This window comes from Phyllostomus discolor, chromosome X (assembly GCF_004126475.2).
Source record: "Phyllostomus discolor isolate MPI-MPIP mPhyDis1 chromosome X, mPhyDis1.pri.v3, whole genome shotgun sequence".
NCBI lineage: Eukaryota > Metazoa > Chordata > Mammalia > Chiroptera > Phyllostomidae > Phyllostomus > Phyllostomus discolor.
In genome coordinates this window covers 41,921,728-41,945,044 of record NC_050198.1, presented here as the reverse complement: position 1 = coordinate 41,945,044, position 23,317 = coordinate 41,921,728, and the positions used below count along the sequence as shown (strand labels likewise).

Genomic DNA, 23,317 nt, shown 5'->3' with positions numbered 1-23,317 from the left:
TCTCAGCCACAGGGAACCATTAAGAGGAGACAGGAAGAAGACAACTTCCAGTTTCCAGGCATGGCTGATGGGGGTTACCCTAATAAAATCAAGAGGCCTTGCCTCAAAGATGTCACCCTTTCTATGGGCCCACGTGTCCATTCCAGCACACCTTGTACAGACCTGCAAGTTCCTCCATTGACAATGAACACTAGCTCCTCAGCTATGGGAGTAGTGGGCCATTCATTACTATTTGAAAATGATCCCGTAAATGGCAGAGTAATGGGCCAACAATTTATGGTACCACCAAGTGCAGAAATGAGACTCAAAGGGCCCACTATTCCTTATGACGACAAAACCAACAGCATCATGGCTATGGAGCAGGACCAGGAACTTCAAGATCTGCTGGAAGAGCTAACAGAAATTCAGGACCCTTCTTCGAATGAACTAGATCTTGAGAAGATACTGGGAAACAAGCCAGAAGAACCACTGGTCTTAGATCACTCCCAGGCAACCCTGGGCACAACTTCCAAGCCTTCAGCTCAGATGCCACACTTGGAGAGCCTTGGTTCCAGCAAAGAGTTTGCTTCTCGTTGCAGCCAGGTCACTGGCATGTCACTTCAAATCCTGCCCTCCACCACAGGGATCAGCTATACTGTTCCCTCTGCCAGTAAGGAGATGGTCTCACCCAGTTCTATGACAACACAAGCCAAGAGTCAGGTCCAATCGATGCTCCCCATGGCTTTTCCCCCACTCCAAGTACCTCAGTGGCATCATGCCCACCAGCTGAAGGTGTTGGCGGCCAGCAAACAGGGACCTGCTATAAAGCAGCCAGGGCCCACTTCCAGTTGGTCTAACCTGACTCCTCCAGGCCTCTCCCCACCTTACTGCCCAGGACCATCACCACACCCGCCACCACCTTTCAACCCACAGAGCCTCATGGTATCCTGTATGTCATCCAGCAACCTGCCGGGGAACGCTCTCCAAGGATCCCCCAATGCCTTACTCTCAAGCATGGCATCCAGCAGCAATGCTACTCTTGTGCCCACCATGTCCTGTGCTCCTGAGAAGCTCCCCAGCCCAGCTCTCAATCAGCAGCTGCAGTTCAGGCCACAGAGCTCAGTTCTTGCCAACCTAGTGTCTTCTACTATTAAAAATTCTCAAGGCCACCTGATGTCTGCTCCGTCCACCAGCAACCCAGGGCCTTCCCCACCCTACCACCCAGAGAAGCTCTCTAGCCCAGGCTTGCCACAGCAGTCCTTCACTCCACAGTACTCCCTGACCCGGAGCCTCCCTCCCTGTAGTAATCCACTGAGCCAGCGCCAGCAGCAACAGCAGCACCAAACAAATGCCATTTTCAAGCCCATGATCACCAACTCACCCAAGACCCCAAGCATGATCATGCAGCAAGGACTGGCCAACCCAAGCACCAGAGCCCTGGAGCCATTTACTAGTGGCAACACCAAGCCTTTGTCACATTTTGTTTCTGAGCTGGGCCCCCAGAAGTTGCCCTCCATGTCTGCCACCTCTAGGCAACCTTCCATGCTCCATTATCTACAGCAGCCTATGCTGACAAGAGTGTCTTCTGCCACTGCCTCCTCCACGGCCACAGCCACCTTTCACCTGCAGCATCAGCAGCCTGACCATTCTTCATTCCTTCTGCAGCAGATGATGCAGCAGCCCCAGTGCTTTCAGCGACCAGCAGCCTTGCAGTCCATGCCTCCTCTGCCCAGACAGGTAAGACAGTGTTATGTCTGGTTGGGTTCCTTCATTTTGGAAATAAGAACTGTGTTTTGTGCTATTGATACCTGGCTTTGAAGGCACATCCAGGCTCTAGTCCTCTCTGACTGGACTTGACTCTGGAAAAGTCTATTGAAACCAGCTAATTCTGCCTGGTTGAAGCACAGAATTAATGAGTCCAAGGTTATGGTTTCAGTTCCTGTGCAGGAGGAAAAGTACACCCACTTGTGCTGCCAGGGAAAGGAGCTGGGGTGACAAGTCACAATTGCACAGAATTGCCTTCCCCTGCACTCAGTCATGGAGCCTGTTCCCTCACACAGGACCAGCAAAGGCCTCATAGGATATAAGGAAATTGCACTGAAGCATTTAAATCTTGTCCCTGTTGGCACAAGGCTAAACACTGAGCCTTTTAGAAATGCCACAGCAGACTTATGTTGAGCAGCTCTGCTCTGGATTCACTGCATTGTTTATTTACCACTGCTCTGGATGCTGAAACAGGTCCTAAATGGAAATGACAAATGCACGTAAGGTAGTTACTCTTACCATCTCCATTTTGCACACAAAGAAACAGAGGCTCATAAAGCTGAAATGACTTTTCCTGGAGTCACACAGTTAGCAGGGCACAGCAGGAACTTGAAGCCAAGGCAGTCTTGCTCCAGAGACTATGCTCTTCTCCAAATTACTATGATTTCTCTCTCCTTCATTTATGCAGCCTTATCAATCACTAAATGCTGCTGATTCTGCCTGGGTGGTGCCTGTCACAGTTTCCACTTTTTATTGTTCTGATCCCTCTCTGTATTAGTTACCTATTGCCATGTACCAAATTACCCCAAAACAAAAACAGCATTATATATATATATATATATATATATATATATATCATATATATATATCATATATATATCATATATATATGATATATAATCATTATAATATATATATATAATGTTGTTTTTATAAATATATAACCTCATGGTTTCTGTTGGTGGGAATCCTAGCACAGCTTAGCTGGGTCTTTTGATTTTGAGTCTGTCATAAGCCTACAGTTACCTCAAGGCTCAAGCTCACTGCCATGGCTGTTGGCAAGAAGCAGTTTCTTGCAGATTGTTGAATTGAAGCCTCAGTTTGTCTTGAGCCATTGGCCAGAGGTCTCCCACGGTTCCTTGTCATGGGGTCCTCTTCATAGAACATCTCACAATATGGCAGCTGGCTTCATCTAAGTGAGCAAGAGAGGCAGGGGGGAGTGCCAGGAACTCAGGAGTTTCAGTCTTTATAACTTAGTTTTGAAAGTGACATCCCCATCACTTTTGCTATATTTTTTTCATTAGATCCAAGTGTGAATACCAGGAGGCAGGGATCACTAATGTCTGCCAGAATACTGATTCCATGGTCCTTCCTTTCCATTGGCCTCATTCCTGCCAATGTTTAGGCCCTCTTGATCCTTGATCTGATCTCATACAGTTGACTCTTACATTGGTTTACCCCAATAAACCATCCACTACTCTAAGCATTACTTTGCAATAATAAAAACCTGATCCTGTTTCATACTTGCTCAGAAGTTTCCAGAGGCCTATAACCCTCCATCTACTTCTTTAGCAGTATTCATTGGGCCCTACCTGGCACTTCATCCAAAACCCAGAAGTGCTTGCAGCTCCTGGTCCACTCTGCATTTTTGGCCTTTACTCCCAGTATGCCCTTTGCCTGGCCTTCCCTTACCACCTTATCTTTCCTATCTCGCCCTTATAGTTCCTAAGGCTCAGGCACCCCTCCAGAAAGCTTTTCCTTGACTGTTTTTGGTAACATATGTCTCCCATTCTACTTTCATCTTCTTAAAGAATCCAAGGAGGAAATGGTCATGAAGTGCTTGGCCAGGGGCATGGCCCAAGAAAAACATCTGTTGGGCTGCCTTCTTTTCTGAGGGCCCTGGATGAATATGACCCTGCCAGCCCCTGGAGGATAGAGACTGTGTCTGTTTTATCCAGGTCTCATGAAACATAGCCAAGAAGAGTATTCCACCCCAGGGAACTAGCCCTTCAATGGATGCACACAGCAAGCAGAGCTCTTGAGGGGGTGGCCAAGATGAATAGCAGGCCCTTGTCCATAGTTCAGGGGCCTTTGGTTTGATTTTTTATAGGCCTATTGCCATCTTTTTTCATTGATGTTAGTGGCTGGCTCAGTGAAACGCCATTGCCAGCACTGGAACTCCTACCTTAGCAGGCAAGATGCTCAGCTTGGAGATAAGTTACCATCTAACACTGTGAGCCTTTTGGGTCTTCAATGGGGTACACTGTAGCCTGACTGTATTGCCTCAGAGCTGGCTCAGAGGGAGAATTTTTTTTAAAGATTTTATTTATTTATTTTTAGGGAGGGAAGGGGGAGAGAGAGAGAGAGAGAGAGAGAGAGAGAGAGAGAGAGAGAGAGAGAGAGAGAGAGAGAGAGAGAGGGAGGGAGAGAGAGGGAGAGACATCAATGTGCGGTCGCTGAGGGTTATGGCCTGCAACCCAGGAATGTGCCCTGGCTGGGAATCAAACCTGGGACACTTTGGTTCCCAGCCCACGCTCAATCCACTGAGCTACGCCAGCCAGGGCAGAGGGAGAATTCTTAATGGAAGGGGTTATGAAAATCATACCCAACCAATTGCCACGTAGAGTAGAGAAACCTTTCAAAAGAAAGACCAAGCAGCCAAGCTCCCTGAAGCTAGGAAGGCTCAGGTGACCTCTACCTGCAGAAGCATGAGGCTGGATTCACCAATTAGGATGCTCTTGCTACTAACAGCTGCCTTTCCAGCCAGCACCAGCCAGTGCCCACGGGCGAGGCATACAACCCAGTGCTTTACCTGCCTTTTCTCGTTTTAATCCTCAGAAGTAGGGACAGTGATCATTACTTTTAAGGCTGAGAAGATTGAGGCACAAAGAACTCACTGGAGTTACCCACAGTCACACAGCAAGTCAGGGCCAGAGCAGGAAGTCTGGCTACAGACTCCACACTCATAACCCCATGCATGTGCTCTGCCTCTGGTGGCTGTGTTCCTGTGTTAAACTTCTAATCATTGCCTATTCTACAAAATGGGCATGATGATAGGTTGTTTGAGGATTAAATATGTTACTACATCTAAATTGCTTTGAACAGGGCCTGGCACAAAGTATCTGCCAAAAATGGTTTGCTAAACTATGACTCAACTCCTGGACCTGAGCCTTCAGATCGGTTTTCTGGGAGCTAAGATATGACTATCAAAACTGGTGCTGTGTCATGACAGAATATGAACAGTGTTCTCTCCAGACTCTATGCCTTCCATGAGATTGACAAGAGCTGTGGAGCCTTCTAGCCTTATGGCTTCTTCCTATTCTAGGCTCTGTCTACCTAGACAACTCCAGGCCAGGTGGAAAAGGAACAAGAGCCATCTTTGTCCAGCTGTCTGCAATTTCCCCTACATTCTTTCTGAAGCTCTCTCACACTCTCAAACCATTCCTCTACACAGCACTCTGTTCTATCCATGACATTATTCTTCTAGCCACAATACACTAAGCAGGTCTCCAAGCTGGACACATGAACAGCTCTGCTGTTCCTTTCTCCATTCACTTTAAGGGCCTAAGAACTCAGGCCCAGTCAGTCTTCTAGGGGCTAAAAAAAAAAAAAAAAAGAGGAGGAGGAAAGTGTTTGAGGAAAAAAGTAGGTCACCCATGCAAGGACTGACTGCAGCCTTGGTGGTAGGGAAGGACCTATTTTTTGCTTCAAGCAGAGTGAACTCATCAAGTTTTACTGATGGCCAAACTAAGCCTGAGCAGACACTCCTTGTGGACTATATGGCTTTGACTAGTTCGTTGATCTTCCATGGATTATGGTAGTCACCATGGAAGGACTGAGCACTCATTTTGATCCAGATCTTAGGGGTTTTTTTAAGGCCAAGTTTCTAAATCTAAGATGACAAGCCAACTCATTAGTAAGCAGAAGTGCCAAATCCCACTGTCTATAGAAACCCACTGTTACTTGCAGACTAGTATTTCTCATCTTGGGAAATTTCACTTTTAAACAGTTGAGTGAACAGTGTAATTTCAGTGAACCATTTGCTTGTACTGAAGGTAAAATCAAATGCCATCTGACATTAGGGCAGCAGTTCAGCATGGTGGTTTATGCAAGAGCACTGGAGGCAGAGAGGACCAGGTTCAAGTCCAGGTGCCAATACTGACTGGGCCATGTGCTGGGAGCAATTGTATTTATCCCCTCAAGCCTCAACTGCACATGTGGAAAGAAATTATCCCCCACTCTTAGAGCATTAGATGACAAAGGAGACATTAAATGGAAATTGCTTAGACTCTGCCCCAGTGCACACTGTGTGCTCAGTGAGGGCTTTTGCAGGCTCCTGGTGTTGGGTCTGAAGACCCCTGGGTTCAAATACATTTCCAAATTCAAAACATCGGAGACTTTCAAAAGGTACATGGTACATATACCAAATATCACACAACCCTCCAGTGGAATCTGGGCAGCTTTTTATTATTTTTCCAAAGAAATATGAATATTTAAGTTCAGGTCAAATTTTGTCACCAAAATTACTAAAATAAAATAAGTTTTCAAAGCTTCTTGGACATGAAATCACAGATAAGGGGTGTGGACCTGGCATTACTAAGGGAGGGACTCTTTTCAGAGTTGTGACACCCAACTCTGGTGTGTTAGATTTTAATGACCCCAAATCTTCTCAGTGCACTCACCACCCTGCTCCTGAGGCTGGATGACATCTCTCATGTTTAATCAAAGACTGTTGAAAATAACTTTAGGTTGGAAAAATCGAACTATCAGTGTTAGGACTTCACTTTTACTATAAGCCAAAGTTACCACTGGCAAATTAAATTTAAAATACTGAAAAGGTCCATCAGGGAGATGGAAGTGGTGCTCTGGAAGAGTGGGAATAGCAAGAGGCACCCAGAGTGCCATCAGGACACATTTGCAGAGCTGTAAGTGCAACATCATGGGGAGGGTTGCCAGTTGGAATAAGAACAAAAAAAGCCTGAAATCTGATCCTTGAGGCAGGCCAAGACACTGGAGGAAGGAGGCAGCTGCAGAGAAACAGACCAAAGAAGCACATGATATTTCTTAGATTTTGAGAGAGGCAAGAGAAGGTAACAAAGCCTTCCTTGGAGAAGGCTGGACTTGGCCACTCCAGGTTTGTTATACTTTCTACCTTTAACATAAGCCCTCCACCTCTTTAGCATAGGCAGCACAGGTGTTTAGCATAGGTGTTTAGCATAGCTGTAAACACCCGACAATTGTGGGTGAATTGAGAGACCTTGCCATCTTCCCTCCTCAAATTGGCTAGTGGGCCTATGATGGGCACTTAGGCAGTTAGATCTTAGGTGAGGTCTTGGAGAAGCCCTCTTGCCCCACTCACTCATGCATTCCTCTTGTCCCTGGCAAACTGAGCACTCCAAAGTGTAGCACTCCCAGTACCCAGGGCTGAAGGGAGCCAGCACAGGGAAGGGGATACCGAGCCCTTGGCCCTTGGCAGGGCACAGGCCCTAGGGGCTGGGCTTAAGACCGGATTCAAGAGGGGCCCACGTTTTGGATAACTTAGGTCTGAATCCCAGCTCTGCTTTTTTGTCATTTTGCAAGTGGTTTACCCCCTTAGGACTTCAGTCTCCCCATCTGTAGAATGAAGGTACTAGTATACTTATCTAGTGGGGTTGTGAGGAGGACTAAATGAGATGAGGTAGAAGTGCCTGGCACAGGACCTGTCACACAGTAATACTCCATCAATGTTAGTTGCTACTATATCAAGAAAGGTCCTGAGCCCTGCTTGACTGGTGTGGCTCAGTGAGTTGGGAGCTGTTCCACAAACCGAAAGGTCACCAGTTTAAATGATAAACCCTGGTAAGTTAGAGCAAGACAATCTCCTAATCTTGTCAAAGTTACATCAGCTCAATTTTCCAGTAGTCAGGAGTGATGGTGGCTACTGAACCTTCTCCTGTTCTCAAAATTGTTCATTGGTGTTTAAAAGTAAGTGACCATTATTTTGCCAAAATAGTTGAGCCCCCTGGAATCAAACGTACTACATATTGTCAAGGAAGTGCCTATGACCTTGGACTTGCAAGTCGCTCTCTGCCATTCCTTACTTCTACTCTATTTCAGAGTAAGGATTGTGGGAGAGCAATACCACTACCCGTGTTATGAGAAAACTTTGTTTGCATTTGTCTTTATTAATTCTGGTGAGGAGCATCACAGGTTTCTTTTAAAAAGGTTAGTCCTGCTGAAATGCAAGAGCAGAGATCTCTGGGAAAAGCTCTGGGCTGCACTAAGGAAGGAAGGTGGGGGTAATAATTCAGGTTTCAAAGAGCCCATTGGTCCTGTCCAAGTGGGGTCTTGTCTTGCTCACATCTTCTCCATAAGACATGACAATATTTTACTGAACAAGCATCTATTTTGTATTTAAGCATGGTTTTATATACAAGCTTAGTTTTCCCTTTCTTTCTAAATTGGGCTTCAAAGAACTATTTAGTTTGAGGAAACTTTTTATAGATGCTTTGGAAGAAGTACAACTAGATACAGTATAACATACATTTTGAAAATTTAGGGACCAGTGTCTCAGTGTTGAACAAGCTTTGTTTTAATCACTCTGAATTACCAGGAAATGAAACTTCACAGGCTGTTGAATTTGAGAAATGCATGCTCAGCACTTGGTACTAATTTTACCAAAAATTAGATTTTTTTCAGTTTCTTTTTGGTTTCTGAGAACCATCCATGATCCTCCACCTCAATGTTATGTTCCTTTTTCAAAAAGCATAAATTTAAAATGAGCTTGTGGTCAAACAGTAACCTTTTAAACATCAACCTTTCTTTCTGTCCAATGTTGAAGAATGAGTGAGATGACATGTTGCAAGTAAGTGACATTACTTTTAAGCCCTGGACTAACCAACCATCACTCAGTGAGGTCAACACCAAAATTTACAGGGATGCAAAAATCCCCTCAATACAGATGCCTGAATAATACAAAGCAATCAGTATAGTTTTGTAATTGCTTAGTAACTGATTTATGAAACCTGAAAAGGGAACCCTTTTCAGAAACCTCCTATCAAGTTTTTTGTTTGTTCATTTTGTCTTAACATACCTGAACAGAAACAATTAACTTTTCTGAAGTTGGAGTGCCCAAAATCACACATTTTAAAAATGAAGTGTATAAGTTATTTTATACTAAATTCATTGAAACCACCTGCTTATTTGTCACTGTAAAACAAGGAAAGGAATCTCATTTCCATTTTGAAAGAGGAGAAGAGGGCAGACATTAATCATTACATTATGCTCCTTTAAACTGTAATGTTGCATGAATGTGTACAAACCCAAAGTGTAGAATAACACAGGGAGAGGTGGTCATGTTTCAGATTATGATCCCAAGTGAAAAGTTAGCAAAATATAAAAACTGTCCAAGGCAGATGAAACATCACAGTAGACTTGCTCTGTTCAGCTGTGGCCCTAATGCCTACAGCCAGCATTGTCACTGAGTGAAGGAAACGAGTGGATGGTGCCAGTGGGGCCATGTGGGTCTGAGATGTGACCCATCCAGGCAAACAAGGGATGCAAATGAAAAGGGCTAGATTTCATCCCTCTCCTCCTTTCTTCCCCCTCTCCCCAGCTTCCCTCTCTCATATCCACCAATGGCCCATGTTACAGATTCACAGAAACCTTGTCTATGTCCATTTGCCCTTGTAGCCTCTTCTGTCCCTTGGGCCTAGTGTATAAAGCAACCATGTGTGTGCTCTGGCCTGGCTACTTTAGAACATGAAGAGAACAACAGAGGGCAGGTAGACCACTACTTAGAGTTAAAACACCCCACTCCCCAAACCCAAAGAAAGACTTTCTGCTTTTTCCTAAGGAGTTGAAAAAGTTATGGTTTTTATCTGATCTTGATAATTTGCCTAAGGTGACTGATGCTAATATGTCTGTTTTATTGTGTTTTCTTGTTGTTAGATGAAGGTTTATCATGTTAGTTCCTCCCATCAAAAGCAATGAGGTTGTTGAAAGCTGAAAGTAATGTAAAGATCTAAAAGGATCACACCCCCTTCTCAGGCGCATGCTGAGAACCTGTGGACACCCTAGCAGATCCAGCCCTGGTTCCTGACTTCCAATGCAATAGCAGCTTCTGTGATAAAGAGTGGAATACAAGTGCAGCACTAATTTTTTTCTTCCATACTTTGGCCCTTCTCCCATGTTAACCAAGTTTAATATTAGATTAGAAAATGTGCAGCTTGGAATCCCACAGAGTCCTCAGACATTGGTTTGGTTTTGGAGCTAGGTACACAGGTGGAAGTGTGTATTTCAAGAAATTATCATGTAGTTGTGACCTAAATTATCATATAGCCCTAAAGGCCCAAAAGATGCACACCCCTCCTTCATCCAAAATTATTCCAATGCTTGCTTTGCCTTTGGGAGCTTTGAATTTGAGGCTAAATGCACAGGTTCTACCTGGATTCCTCCTGCCCTCTGTCATCTGCTATCATATTTGACCATTTTCCATTTTTGAGCAGTGCCAGCCTGTGAACCAAACATAGTTGTGGGAACTCAGACATTTTTAGGCTCATGTCCGGGTAGCACAAGAAGAGACTTTATCAAAGCCGGCTGACCCAGTAGGCCAATAGATGAAGGTGGATCCCTCATTTGCAATTTTGAGTAACGATTATTTATTTCCATGTGACAAAGGTTTGAAATGTGTGACAGGCCCCAACCACCCTAAGTGGGCCTAAGTGGGAACAATGCTATGACCATTTCCTTCTACGAGGCAACACTTTCAATGATGAGCTCTGGAAAATAAGAACAAAGCACTTAAACATGGCTGTCTAGTTTTACATGCTCAAAATTACAAAAATCTGACACCCATTAAGATGTACTATTTTTTTAAGATTTTATTCATTTATTTTTAGAGAGGGAAGGGAGGGAGAAAGAGAGAGAGAGAGGAACATCAATGTGCGGTTGCTGGGGGCCGTGGCCTGCAACCCAGGCATGTGCCTTGACTGGGAATCGAACCTGTGATGCTTTGGTTCACAGCCAGCGCTCAATCCACTGAGCTACACCAGCCAGGGCTAAGATGTACTATTTAAAAAAAAAACATAAAATAACAAGCAAGCATGTGAAGAAACTGGAAACAATGTGCACTGTTAGTGGGATTTGTAAATTGGTGCAGCTACTGCAGAATACAGTATGGAGGTTCTTCAAAAAAATTAAACATAGAATATACCATATGACCCAATAATTTTGAAGAGATATCTGTTCAGGCATGTTCATAGCAGCATTATTCACAACAACCTACAAGCAGAAACAACCCAAATGTCCATCAGCTGGTGAATGGATGAACAAAATGCAATATGTTTATATTACAGAATATTATTCAACTTTTTAAAGGAAGGAAATCCTGACACATGCACAACATGGATGAACTCTGAGGATATTATATTCAGTAAAATAAGCGAGATACAAAAATGCAAATGTTGTACAAGTCCACGTCTGTCAGGTCCCTATAATAATCAAATTCATAAGAACAGAAAGCTGAATGGTGGGTGCCAGGGGCTTTGGGGGAGGGAGAATGGAGAGTTATTGTTCGATGGGGACAGAGATTCAGTTTGGGATGATGAAGAAGTTCTAGAGATGGAGGATGGTAATGACTGCACAACATAGTGAATGTACTTAATGCCATAGAGTTGTGCGATTAAAATGGTTCAAAATGGCCCTGGCTAGTGTGGCTCAGTAAATTGAGTGCCAGCCTGTGAACCAAAGAGTCACTGACTTGATTCCCAGTCAGGGCACATGCCTGGGTTACAGGCCAGGTCCCCAGTAGGGGGCGTGCAAAAGGCAACCACACACAGATATTTCTCTCCCTTTCTCCCTACATTGCCCTCTCTAAAAGTAAATAAATAAAATCTTTTAAAACTGGTTCAGAACAGCATATTTTACCACAATAAATAAATAAAACTTGAAGTTTTAAAACACTCATTAATCCTGTCATAACCAAGAACAGTACTTTTTCAAATAACATAACACCTGATGTAAAAGTGGCAGCAAGCTAAGCTGTCTGCCTGTTTTTCTGTCGGAGAGAGGAGCAGTATTAACTGCAAATACACTCATCATTTGTGTGGGCCTACTGGGTGTTCTGGATGTCTTAATGAAATGCATGCATGTTAAAGACTCAAGATAGGGTTCCTGTGCATAGCCCTAGAAATAACTTTCCTGATAAATTGAACACAATTTCTGTCTTTTTTGTGTGTTTTGGATGACAACATGTGGGTGGGGGAACAAAGAAATAACTGTACACAGGAAGGGACATTATCTCTACTTTTGAATGGGATAAGAAATCCCACTTAAATAAGGGGGCTAAGTAGTGATGGAAATAATACAATAAAATTTAAAAAAAAAAACAACGAAATTCCACTTGTTTCATCAGTTCCCTGGTGCATCTTCAAGTCTGGAAACATTAGGATAACTCAAGTTTACTGTCAATATAAAAGCCAACAAAATAATGTCAGGTACTTCTTGTGTGTGACTAACTTTCTGTGTAAACTTTCCCTCTAGAGCAAGTGCTAGGCCCTGGTGTAGAGTTCTGGAAAAGTTAAGGATCTGAACAACAATAAGAACCAGCTTCTAAGGCCTTGACACTGGCTTTCAAAGTAGAAAGCAAGATCCTCTGACCAGTGCTGTAATACCTTTTGGAAAGTTGACACACCTGGTCATTGTGTCCCTACTCATATCTCAGGTCCCAAGACCTTTGGTTTCTTCCTTTCAAGGCTTAGTGATATTCACTTTTTAATCAGAGTTAGTGTTTTGTTTGCACCACACTTGATAGCAGACTCCTCAGGCAGAAGAAGTTGTCTTACCCAGCCCTGTATACATGAATTGAGTGAATGGACCCTTTGAATGAATGAATTGAAGAATGCAGGAAGGGATGCACTGATAAATGAATTGTATCTGCTAGCCTTTGCAAAATTAAGCTCTTGAAACTCTTTTGAGTGCTTTAGACAAAACTTCTAGTCTTCAAGGTGTAGAGGTTGATGAACTCATATTCTGGCATTGAGCTGGAGGGAGAACTCTGCATCTGCACGTAGGGCCTCCACCTCCTGATCATTACACATTTTTGCTGTTCCATTTGGGGCTTGTCCTTCTACACCACTAGGAAAACACTTGACTACCATTCTACAAATGTGATATCTGAATAAATGTGATTTCTTCAATCTCCACCAAACATACAGTTGTATCCCTGTAGTGATAATTTGCACAGGTGGTTCTGTTATGGTGGTGATGGTAGTTTCATACATTTTAGAAGAACAAAAAAAGACATCTGGTTGCCAGTTCACATATCACAGTGACTGTAGCACATGATATAAGAAAAGCAAACAAAACAAAACAAAACAAAACAAAAACTGGCTTAGAAATTCAGGTCACTAATTGCATTGCCTTTTCCTAGTTAAGAATCATTTATACCCCTGGCTGGTGTGGCTCAGGAGATTGAGCACAGGCCTGTGATCTGAAAGGTCTCCAGTTTGATTCCAGGTCAGAACACATGTTGGGGGCATGCAAAAGGCAACAAATCAATGTTTCTCTCCCTCTCTTTGTCCCTCCCTTCCCCTCTCTCTAAAAATAAAATATTTTTAATAAAGAATCATTTATGCCACTCTTGGGCAGCACCAATACTCCTAACATAAATCAATCGATTTCAGTCAACCCTGAGAGTAGTGAATGGTCTTCACTTACACATACAGTTCTTTCTTCTTCTCTTTCTCCTTCTTCTGACTAGCACAGTATTAAGTGAATATGTTTTGAAGGCTGTTCAGCATATGTTTTTCTCTTGTCAGTATTAAAATGTAACATAATGATATTTGGTTGTATTTGAATAAGCTGCCACCATTAGTTAAGGAATTGTATTAAAAAGGTTAACAGGTTTGTTTTACTACTTCATGAGCACAGATTTTTATATCTTTTGTGGAGATGATCTTCCAGGGGTTTTGATTTTGATTTGTTGTTTTTCTCATTTTGACAACTATATAGTTAGTCTCTTTTATTTGCTTTATTAACTTTTTGTTTGAAAGTGTTTGAAAGGGGAATTACATCACAAGGAGATTCCTTCCCACCACCCCCTTTGATACAGATAAAAGGAGCAGAATGTGATGGAAGAGGGAAGATTCTGGCAATGGCCTTGACCATGTTGATTTCCTCTAAATATATAGGTCTAGAATAATGCAGATCTGTTCTACCTGGCTCTTTCCTCCACAGCTTGTCGACAGGACAGAACTTCTGAGCTCTGTTGATAACATCATTACCTCATACTACAAAAAATAAGATTGTAACAGAGGACTCATTCCTTGATTTAAAAAACAATAACAACTCAAACCTATGTTAGTTAGCTTGTGGAATTATAGCATGGCCTGGAAACTTACCAGACCCCCACTAAGTCTGCTACAAGCAGGAAATCTGCTTGTGATTTAGAGCTAGACTGATACCAGTTTAGGGTTTTGAATTCTCCATGCCTCATTTTTGAGACAAATTACAAAATCTTGTGGTGATCAATAATCTAGTCCAATATGATCCCCAAGACTTAAGAGCAGTTTAGATATTTGAAGAAAATGATGATGTTCCCACTGAGTCTTCCCTCTCCTGTCCAGGTCTTTGCCCCATTCCCAGTTGCTTGCCTCTGAACTGAGCACAGGGTATCGGAATAAGGCCCCCTGTGTGGATAAAGCGCTGACAAAAATTGTGCAGGTGCATCCACTCTGCACAAAGGAGAGCAGGAGTTCATTCCCACTGTTCCCACTAACACTGTTTTTGCCCTACCCCTAAGTCTCACTTGCAACAGTGGTAGCCGCATCCCCCATCTGCCTTGCCTGAGATCATTGTCCAGGCAAACTACAGCTTCTAAGTTTCTCCTCCCAGAAGAGGTTCCTGAAGGCTAAGCATTTCTCTGTAACCCTACACTTGATTGACTCATGTTTATTTCCAACTCTCCTGGTAGATGAAGTTTTTGGTATAATATTGAACTAGGGACTGAGAAAGAGAATCTTCATGACTGTTTATAAAGCTACCAGCATGCTACTCAGAAACACCTCTTACAGGCTTTTAATTTTTTTTGTTTACAGTTATCACTTCTGAAATCAAATCTTGACTTTCTGGTATGATCTTGGACTTTTCAAGGAGTTTAAAAATTCAGGGGCTTGGTGCCAATAATTGCTTTTAGGAGATAGCACTGCCTAGCTTCTATAGATGAATTCCAGTCTGGATCATCATTTATTTTCTCCACAGAAACCCACAAAGTACATACTCAAATTTGCATTGGAATTGAATATGATCTAGAAATGTTAATGTTCTTAAGCTAGGCTATTGCTTCTAAAATGTACAGTATATCACATTCAACTAATGCAAAAATAGAACATTTAAGAGCGTGACTACCACACTTGTGATATGAATGAGAAGCCCCAGATTGAGGTATTTGACCCACACTAGATGCATTTGCTGGAGCACGTTGTACAGATGGGTTAGGTTTGTTGGGTTTCTTTTTAAATGAACTGGTCTGTGGATAAAAGAACATGACTCAAGGCTGAGCAGGGTTCAGTAGACCCCATGCTTTATCATCAGAAATGGGATGCTCCTCAATGTGAGGCTGGAGGTATAATGCAATCCTTATGAACTCAGAGGTCTGAGAGGCCAAGCTAGCTTCTTTATCAGTTGAGATGTATTGAGTCGCAAGTAGTAGAAAAAACAATCCACACTGGTTTAAACAATAAAATGAACTTATTGAGCCTGTAAGTGGAAGTCCAACAGTTGGGCAAACTTCGGGAATACTTTGAATCAACAGCTGAATAGCGTGACCAAAAATGTTTCTTTCCAGCTGTCTTTTCTGCCTTCTCTAGAATCAGCTTCATCTTAAGGCTGGCTCCCCCTAGTGGACTCACAATAGCTGCCAGCAATTCCTGGGGCTACAAACTTTCTCCTGCCCTCAGCCAATGGAGCAGGAAAAAGAGTTGCTTCCAAAAACTCTGTCAGAAGAGTAAGGAAGCTTCTTTCTCAGAAACCCACAGGAACTTTGGGTGTAGTAGCCTGAATTAATCACATGCTGCTTCTAATTGAGCTAAGTTAAATGCCTCACCTTTCTAGGACCCTTGGTGGAGACCAGTTTCCCCAAAGCATATAGGCAGCATAGGCCAAGTAAGGTGACCTGAATGAAAACCTCCTCACCAAGAGAAGGAAGGCTAGATGTTGGCTAAGCAACCAACTACATTTGCTACAATCAACTTCTTTAGCCATCCATATACTTATTCTCTCTCTTACTAATACATATGCCTCCCAAAAAGCCCACCCCACATAAAACCTATTTACTCACTCCCCAAAGTGGTTCAGCTCCAGTCGAGAAATTCCAGGTAACATATTGCCCTCTCAACATAACTCCTTGTGTTCCAGGGACCTCTGGCCACCATGCTCATCTCAGCAGAGAAAGAGCAGGAGTATAGGAAAGAACAAACAACTCCCTTTTTGGCAAGGGAAAACTGGAAAGCAACACACAGTAGTCACTGACCCAACATTGAGATCATATCCCGCTTGATAGGATCAAGTGCTCCTTCCTTCTCTGAGACTCAGTATCCTATTTTGTATGAAGAGAGGATTGAATTAAATCAGTGGTTCTTGCTTGAGTATGAGCTGGAGAACTTGTTAAAGTACAGATTACTAGGTTTCACTCCCAAGTTTCTGATTCAGTATGTCTGGAAGGGGCCCAGAAATTTGCATTTCTAACAGGTTTCCAGGGGATGCTGATTCTCAAAGAACCCCCACTTTGAGAAACTCTGGTGTAGATGACTCCTAAGGGCCCTTCTCATTCTGACATTTAGGACTCTGACTTTTCTCAGCACTCTCTTCTTCTACTTGCAACAGATTGATTTATAAATGGGACATTCCCAACTCTACCATGTGAACAGCTAAAAACATTTTGGAGATCCTGCTTTGGTTTTTAATCTAATTTTCAACAAGCAAAACTGAAAGTGAAAGATGCCAAAAGCTGCAAGAAAGTTAACAATTTCCTTGAATTTAATAAGTAAGGAACAGAAATATGAATATTGTTCTTTCATCCTCGTAGTCCCCATCCACTGTAGCATGGCCCTCTTTGGGATGACTCTGTGTGACTCCAGAAAGCAGCCCTTTTCCATGGAGAACCCAGATTCTTAGGCCTCATTTTGCAAGTATTCTCTTTATATAATCTGAGTATTCATCAGGTCTTAGAATAGGAGCAGCACTGGGTGAATCTTTAATGGATATAACATTGATTTGGGAACTTAGGTAATTTTCTGCCCATGGCCCTTCACCTAGCCAACATCTATTCATCCTCTAGGTCACTCCCTGAAGCTTAGTTCCCCAAAGATGCTTCCTCTAACCATATACCCTCCCCAGCCTAAATTGGGTTCTCCTGTTATTTTTCTCTAGTGATCTGTAATGTTCTCATATATCACTTATTGATCTGTATTGCAAATTCTTGTTTAAGCACATTTCCATTATATGAATGTGCCAGCCCTGAAATGGCAAGGACCATATCCACCTTGTCCACCAAGGTGTTATCAGGCCACAGGGTCTGGATCATGATAGGTGCTTATAAAAGATGTATTGTGTGACTGCTTTCAAATGCAGACTGAGCAGTTTCCAGCCACAGTATTGTTTTATTACAGTGGAGAATGATTGAACAATTTACACTATGCAATGTACAAAGTTGAGTGCTCCAAAAGAACAAAACAGACAAGCACTCAGAAAAAACAAAACGCACTGATGGAGAACCCCAGTCTCCCTGGCAACTACAGCCAGCTCTTTCATAGCCCCACACCTCCTCTCTGTGAATCTGGTACATTAGGGTATCAGGATATCTCCCTACATACTGGTCACCCAAGATCTCCTCCCTCCAAGCAGTAACCCCATGAGCACACACACTCCCCCTCTACCACACCCATACAGTGTGTGTACAGGGACTTAGGTGAAGGCAATTCTAACTTAGGTAGAGGCTTTTCCAATGCACAGTATGATCCAGACAGCAGGGCCTAGACAGCTGATCTGGGTGAAGCCCCTGCCCCCTGATTTTTGCAAGAGCTATGGGAGTTCAGCAAAGCTGTGAAATAACTGGCCTGGAGCAACTGTTTGCATCTCTTGATTTCTGGCTCATACTCCAGGCCCATGCATTTTGAATCATGATACAGGGAGGCAGCCTCAGATCTGGGAATTGGATTTGAGCTTCATACACTCTTTATAGTTTATCACTATTGCTGTAACTCTTTGCTATTAAAAAATTATAATTAAAGCAAGTCCAACCAAACACTTAAAATAATTTATTTAGAGAAGGCAGATTATTTATTATGAGGTCCACAAACTAACTAGAAGTATATCCTACAGATGTGTACTTTGAAGACTGTGTTTAAATTTAATGTAACTAATAAATCCCAATTACATTGAATGGTTACACATCAGAAAGGATGTCAGTTTGGCCAGGCACAGTGTTTACCCTTATGATTGCCTTTTTAGTTCCCAGTGCTGGCTTTTCTTCCTTTGAAACAGACCCATAATCTGCACATTTGCTGGGTTGCAAGGCCCTAATGAGGGAGACAGAGCAGTACGGTGAAAACCAGAATCTTTTCCATAGGGTACAGTACTGTGCTGACTGAGGACTCTTGGACTTGGGAAGGTGGAGACAGTCAGAAACCTCAATTAAAGCCCAAGTTAACCAGAAATCCTAGGAGAGTAGATTGTCTGGGGTTTCCACACCGCTTGCATTGCCTTTTCTTTATTTTTTTTATTGTTGTTCTATTAGAGTTTTCCCCATTTTCCCCCATTGGTCTCCCCTGCCCTGTCTGCCCCAGCTCCCATAGTCAATCCCCACCCTGTTGTCCATCCCACGGGTCATTGATACTTGTTCTTTAACTAGACTCTTCCCCCTCTTTCCTACCTTATCACACCCCCCCTCCGGTTCCTTTGAACTTGTTCCTAGTTTCCATGCCTCTGGTTCTATTTTGATAGTTTGTTTGGTTTGTTCATTAGGTTCTTGTTATAGGTGAGATCATATGGTATTTGTCTTTCACTGCCTGGCTTATTACACTTGCCATAATGCTCTCCAGTTCCATCCATGCTGTCTCGAAGGGTAGAAGCCCCTTCCTTCTTTCTGCTGCACAGTATTCCATTGTATAAATGTACCACAGTTTTTTGATCCACTCATTTAGTGATGTGCATCTAGGCTGTTTCCAGCACTTGGATATTGTAAATAATGCTGCTATGAAAATTGGGGTGCATAGGTTCTTCTGAGTTGGTGTTTCAGGATTGGTAGGGTATATTTCCAGCAATGAAATCACTGTGTCAAAAGGCAGTTGTATTTTTAATTTTTTGAGGAAGCTCCTTACTATTTTCCACAGTGGCAGCACTAGTCTGCATTCCCACCAACAACAGTACACTAGGGTTCCCATTTCTCCACAACCTCAGCAGCACTTGTTGTTTGTTGATGTGTTAATGAGGCCATTTTGAACCTTATGAGGTGGTATTTCATTGTGGTTTTAATTTGCGTCTCTCTGATGGCTAGTGATGCTGAGCATCCTTTCATATGTCTCTGGGCCCTCTGTATGTCCTCCTTGGAGAGGTGTCTGTTCAGATCCTTTGCCCATTTTTTTAATTGGGTTGTTTGTCCTTCTGGAGTGGAGTCATGTGAGTTTTTTATATATTTGGGAAACCAAACACTTGTACAAAGTATCGCTGGCAAATATGTTCTCCCATATAGTTGGTCCCCTTTTCATTTGCTGATGTTTTCTTTAACCGGGCAGAAGCTTTTTAATTTGATGTAATGCCATTTGTTTATGTTTTCCTTTAAATCCCTTGCCCTAGAGGATGTATAGGTGAAAATATTGATGCGTGGGATATCTGAACTTACTGTCCATGTTCTCCTCTAAAAATTTTATGGTGTTGTGCCTTTTGTTTAAGTCTTTTATCCATTTTGAGTTTATTCTGGTGTATGCTGTCACTTCGTGGTCAAGTTTCAGTTTTTTTGCATGTAGCTGTCCAGCTCTCCCAACACCATTTGTTGAAGAAGTTATTTTTCCTCCATTTAATGCTTTTGCCATTTTTGTCAATTATTAATTGACCATAGAGAGTAGGATTTCATTCTGGGTTCTCTCTTCTGTTTCATTGGTCTATGTGTCTGTTTTTATGCCAATACCAGACTGTTTTGATTGTGGTGGCATTGTAATATAGTTTGATAATCAGGTATTGTGATACCTCCAACATTCTTCTTTCTCAAGATTGCTGAGGCTATTCAGAGTCTTTTTTGGTTCCATATAAATTCTTTAAATAGTTGTTCTAGATCTGTGAAATATGCCATTGATATTTTAATAGGAATTGCATTGAATCTATACATCGCTTTGGGTAGTATGGACATTTTGATGAAGTTAATTCTTCCATTCCATGAATACAGTACATACTTCCACTTGTCTGTATCTTCTTTAATTTCTTTTTTTTAAGATTTTATTTATTTATTTTTAGAGTGGGAAGGGAGGGAGAAAGAGAGAGAGAGGGAAACATCAATGTGTGGTTGCTGGGGGCCGTGGCCTGCAACCCAGGCATGTGCCCTGACTGGGAATTGAACCTGCAACACTATATCTTCTTTAATTTCTTTCTTCAGTGTTCTGTAGTTTTCTGAGTACGAGTCTTTTACCTACTTGTTTAAATTTATTCCTAGGTACTTTATTTTTCTCATTGCTATAGCAAATGGGAATTTTTCCTGATTTCTCTTTCTGATATTTCCTTGTTGGTGTATAAAAATGTCTTCGATTTCTGAATATAGACTTTGTATCCTGCTACTTTTCCAAATTCACTTACTGGGTCGAGTATTTTTTTGGTGGAGTTTATAAGGTTTTCTATGTACACTATCATGTTGTCTGCAAATAATGACACTTTTGCTTCCTCCTTTCCAATTTGATGTCTTTTATTTCTTTTTCTTGTCAGATCACTGTGGCTAGGACTTCCAATACTATGTTGAATAAAATGATGAAAGCAGATATCCTTGTCTTGTTGCTGATATTAGAGAGAAAGCTTTTAGCTTTTGTCCATTGAGTATGCTGTTGGTTGTAAATTTCTCATATATGGCCTTTATTACTTTGAGGTATGCTCCTTCTATTCCCACTTTGCTAAATGTTTTTTATCATAAATGGGTGTTGTACTTTATCAAATGCTTTTTTCAGTGTCTATTGATATAATCATGTGATTTTCGTCTTTCATTTTGCTCATGTGGTATATTACGTTTATTGATCTGAGAATATTATACCATCCTTGCATCCCTGGGATGAATCCCACTTGATCATGGTGTATAATATTTTTAATGTATTGCTGGATATGGTTTGCCAATATTTTGTTGAAGATTTTAGCATTTATGTTTATCAGCAATATTGGCCTGAAGTTTTCTTGCTTTGTTGTGTCTTTACCTGGTTTTGGAATGGGGATAATACTGGCCTCATTAAAAGTTTGTGAGTCTCCCTTCATCTTGATTTTTTTGGAAAAGTTTTAGCAGGATAAGAGTTAGCTCTTTCCTAAATGTTTGGTAAAATTCACCTGTGAAGCCATCTGGTCCAAGGCTTTTGTGTGCTGGGAGTTTTTTGACTACTGCTTCAATTTCATTAATTGTTGTCGGTCCATTCAGGCTTTCTGCTTCTTCTTGATTCAGTTTTGGAAGATTATATGTTTCTAGAATTTTGTTATTTTCACCCAGGTTGTCAAGTTCCTTGGCATATATTAGTTTCTTACAGTCCTTTGTATTTCTGTGGTATTGGTTGTAATTTATCTTCTTTCATTTCTGATTTTGTTTATTTGGGTACTCTTTTTTTCTTGATGAATATTGTTAAAAATGTATCAATTTTATTTATCTTTTCAAAGAACAAACTCCTGGATTTATTGATCCTTTGGATTGCTCTTTTTGTCTCTATGCCATTTAATTCTGCTCTCATCTTGATTATTTCCTTCCTTGTGCTCTCTTTGGGCTTTGTTTTTCCTTGTAGATGTAGAGTTAGGTTGTTTATTTGAATTTTTCTCTCTTTTTTAGGTAGGCCTATATTTCTATGGACTTCCCTCTCAGGACTGCCTTCCCTGTGTTCCATAGGTTTTAGGCTGATGTGTGTTCAATTTCATTTTTTTCCAGAAACGTTTTGATTTCTTCCTTAATCTCATTGTTAACCCATTCTTTGTTTAACAGTATGTTATTCAATCTCTATGAATTTGAGTGTTTTTTGAGTTTGTTCCTTCAGGTTGGTTTCTAGTTTCAAGCCATAGGGTCTGAGAAGATGCTTGATATGATTTCAGTTTTCTTGAGTTTGTTGAGGCTTGTTTTGTTACCTACCATGTTGACTATATTTGAAAACGTTCCATGTGCATTTGAGAAGAATGTGTATTTTGCTTCTTTGGGATGGAAGGCTCTATATATATCAATTAAGTCCATTTGATCTAGAGTGTTGTTCAATGACACAATATCCTTCTTGATTCTTTGCTTGGAATATCTGTTCATTTTTGACAGTGAGGTGTTAAAGCCCCGTAGTATAAGTGTTTTGCTGTCAATATCTTTCTTGAAGTCCTCCAAGATTTTCCTTATATATTGTGGTACTCCTATGTTGGGTGCATATATGACATGGGTCATATCTTCTTCATGGGTTGTTCCCTTAAGTATTATCTAGTGTCCTCCTTTGTCTTTTTTTTGTGGCCTTTGTTTTGAAATCTATTTTGTGTGATATAAGTGTTGCTACCCCAGCTTTTTTTCATGCCTATTTGCTTGGAATATTTGTTTCCATCTCTTCACTTTTAGTCTGTGTAGGTCTTTTGTTCTGAAGTGGGTCCTTTGTAGACAGCATATGTGTGGGTCATGTTTTCTTATCCATTCAGCTACCCTATGTCTTTTGATTGGAGCATTTAATCCATTTACATTTCAGGTTATTATTGATAGGTACTTATTCATTGCCATTTTTCCCTTTGTACTTGTGTTTCTCTCTCTCTCTCTCTCTCTCTCTCTCTCTCTCTCTCTCTCTCTCTCTCTCTCTCTCTCTCTCCCTCCCTCCCTCCCTCCCTCCCTCCCTCTTTTTCTTCATCTTCCTAAAGCAGTCTCTTTAGTATCTCTTTCAATGCTGGTTTGCTGGAGATATGTTCTTTTATCTTCTGTGTGTCTGGGAAGCTCCTTATTTAGCCTTGAATTTTAAATGAGAGTCTTGCTGGGTAGATTAGTCTTGGTTGCAGGCCTTTGCTTTTTATTACTTGGAATATTTCTTGCCATTCCCTTCTGGCTTGTATTGTTTCTGTTGAGTATCAACTGATAGCTTTATCAAGGCTCCCTTTTATGTTACGTCCTGTTTCTCCCTTGGTGCCTTTATTATTCTCTCTTTTTCTTTAAACTTTACAATTTTTATTATGATGTGTCTTGGAGTGTGTCTGTTTGATTCATCTTAATTAGGACCCTCTGTGCTTCCTGTACTTGTGTGACTTTTTCTCACATCAAGTTAGGGAAGTTTTCTGTCATTACTTTTTCAAACAGGTTTTCTATGCCTTGTTCTTCTTTTTCTCCTTCTGGTATTCTTATGATGTTGATATTGTTCAT

General features: G+C 41.6%; 1 protein-coding gene across 1 annotated transcript in view; it reads left to right on the top strand.

Annotated features, from left to right (window-relative positions):
* MAMLD1 (mastermind like domain containing 1) overlaps positions 1-23,317 on the top strand; it is a gene marked incomplete at its 5' end in the record, with an annotated part of 48,598 nt that continues 25,281 nt past the window's right edge. The window contains one exon of the mRNA XM_028523484.2: positions 1-1,716. Within this exon, the coding sequence (XP_028379285.2) occupies positions 1-1,716 (1,716 nt within the window). The remainder of the gene's footprint in view (positions 1,717-23,317) is intronic.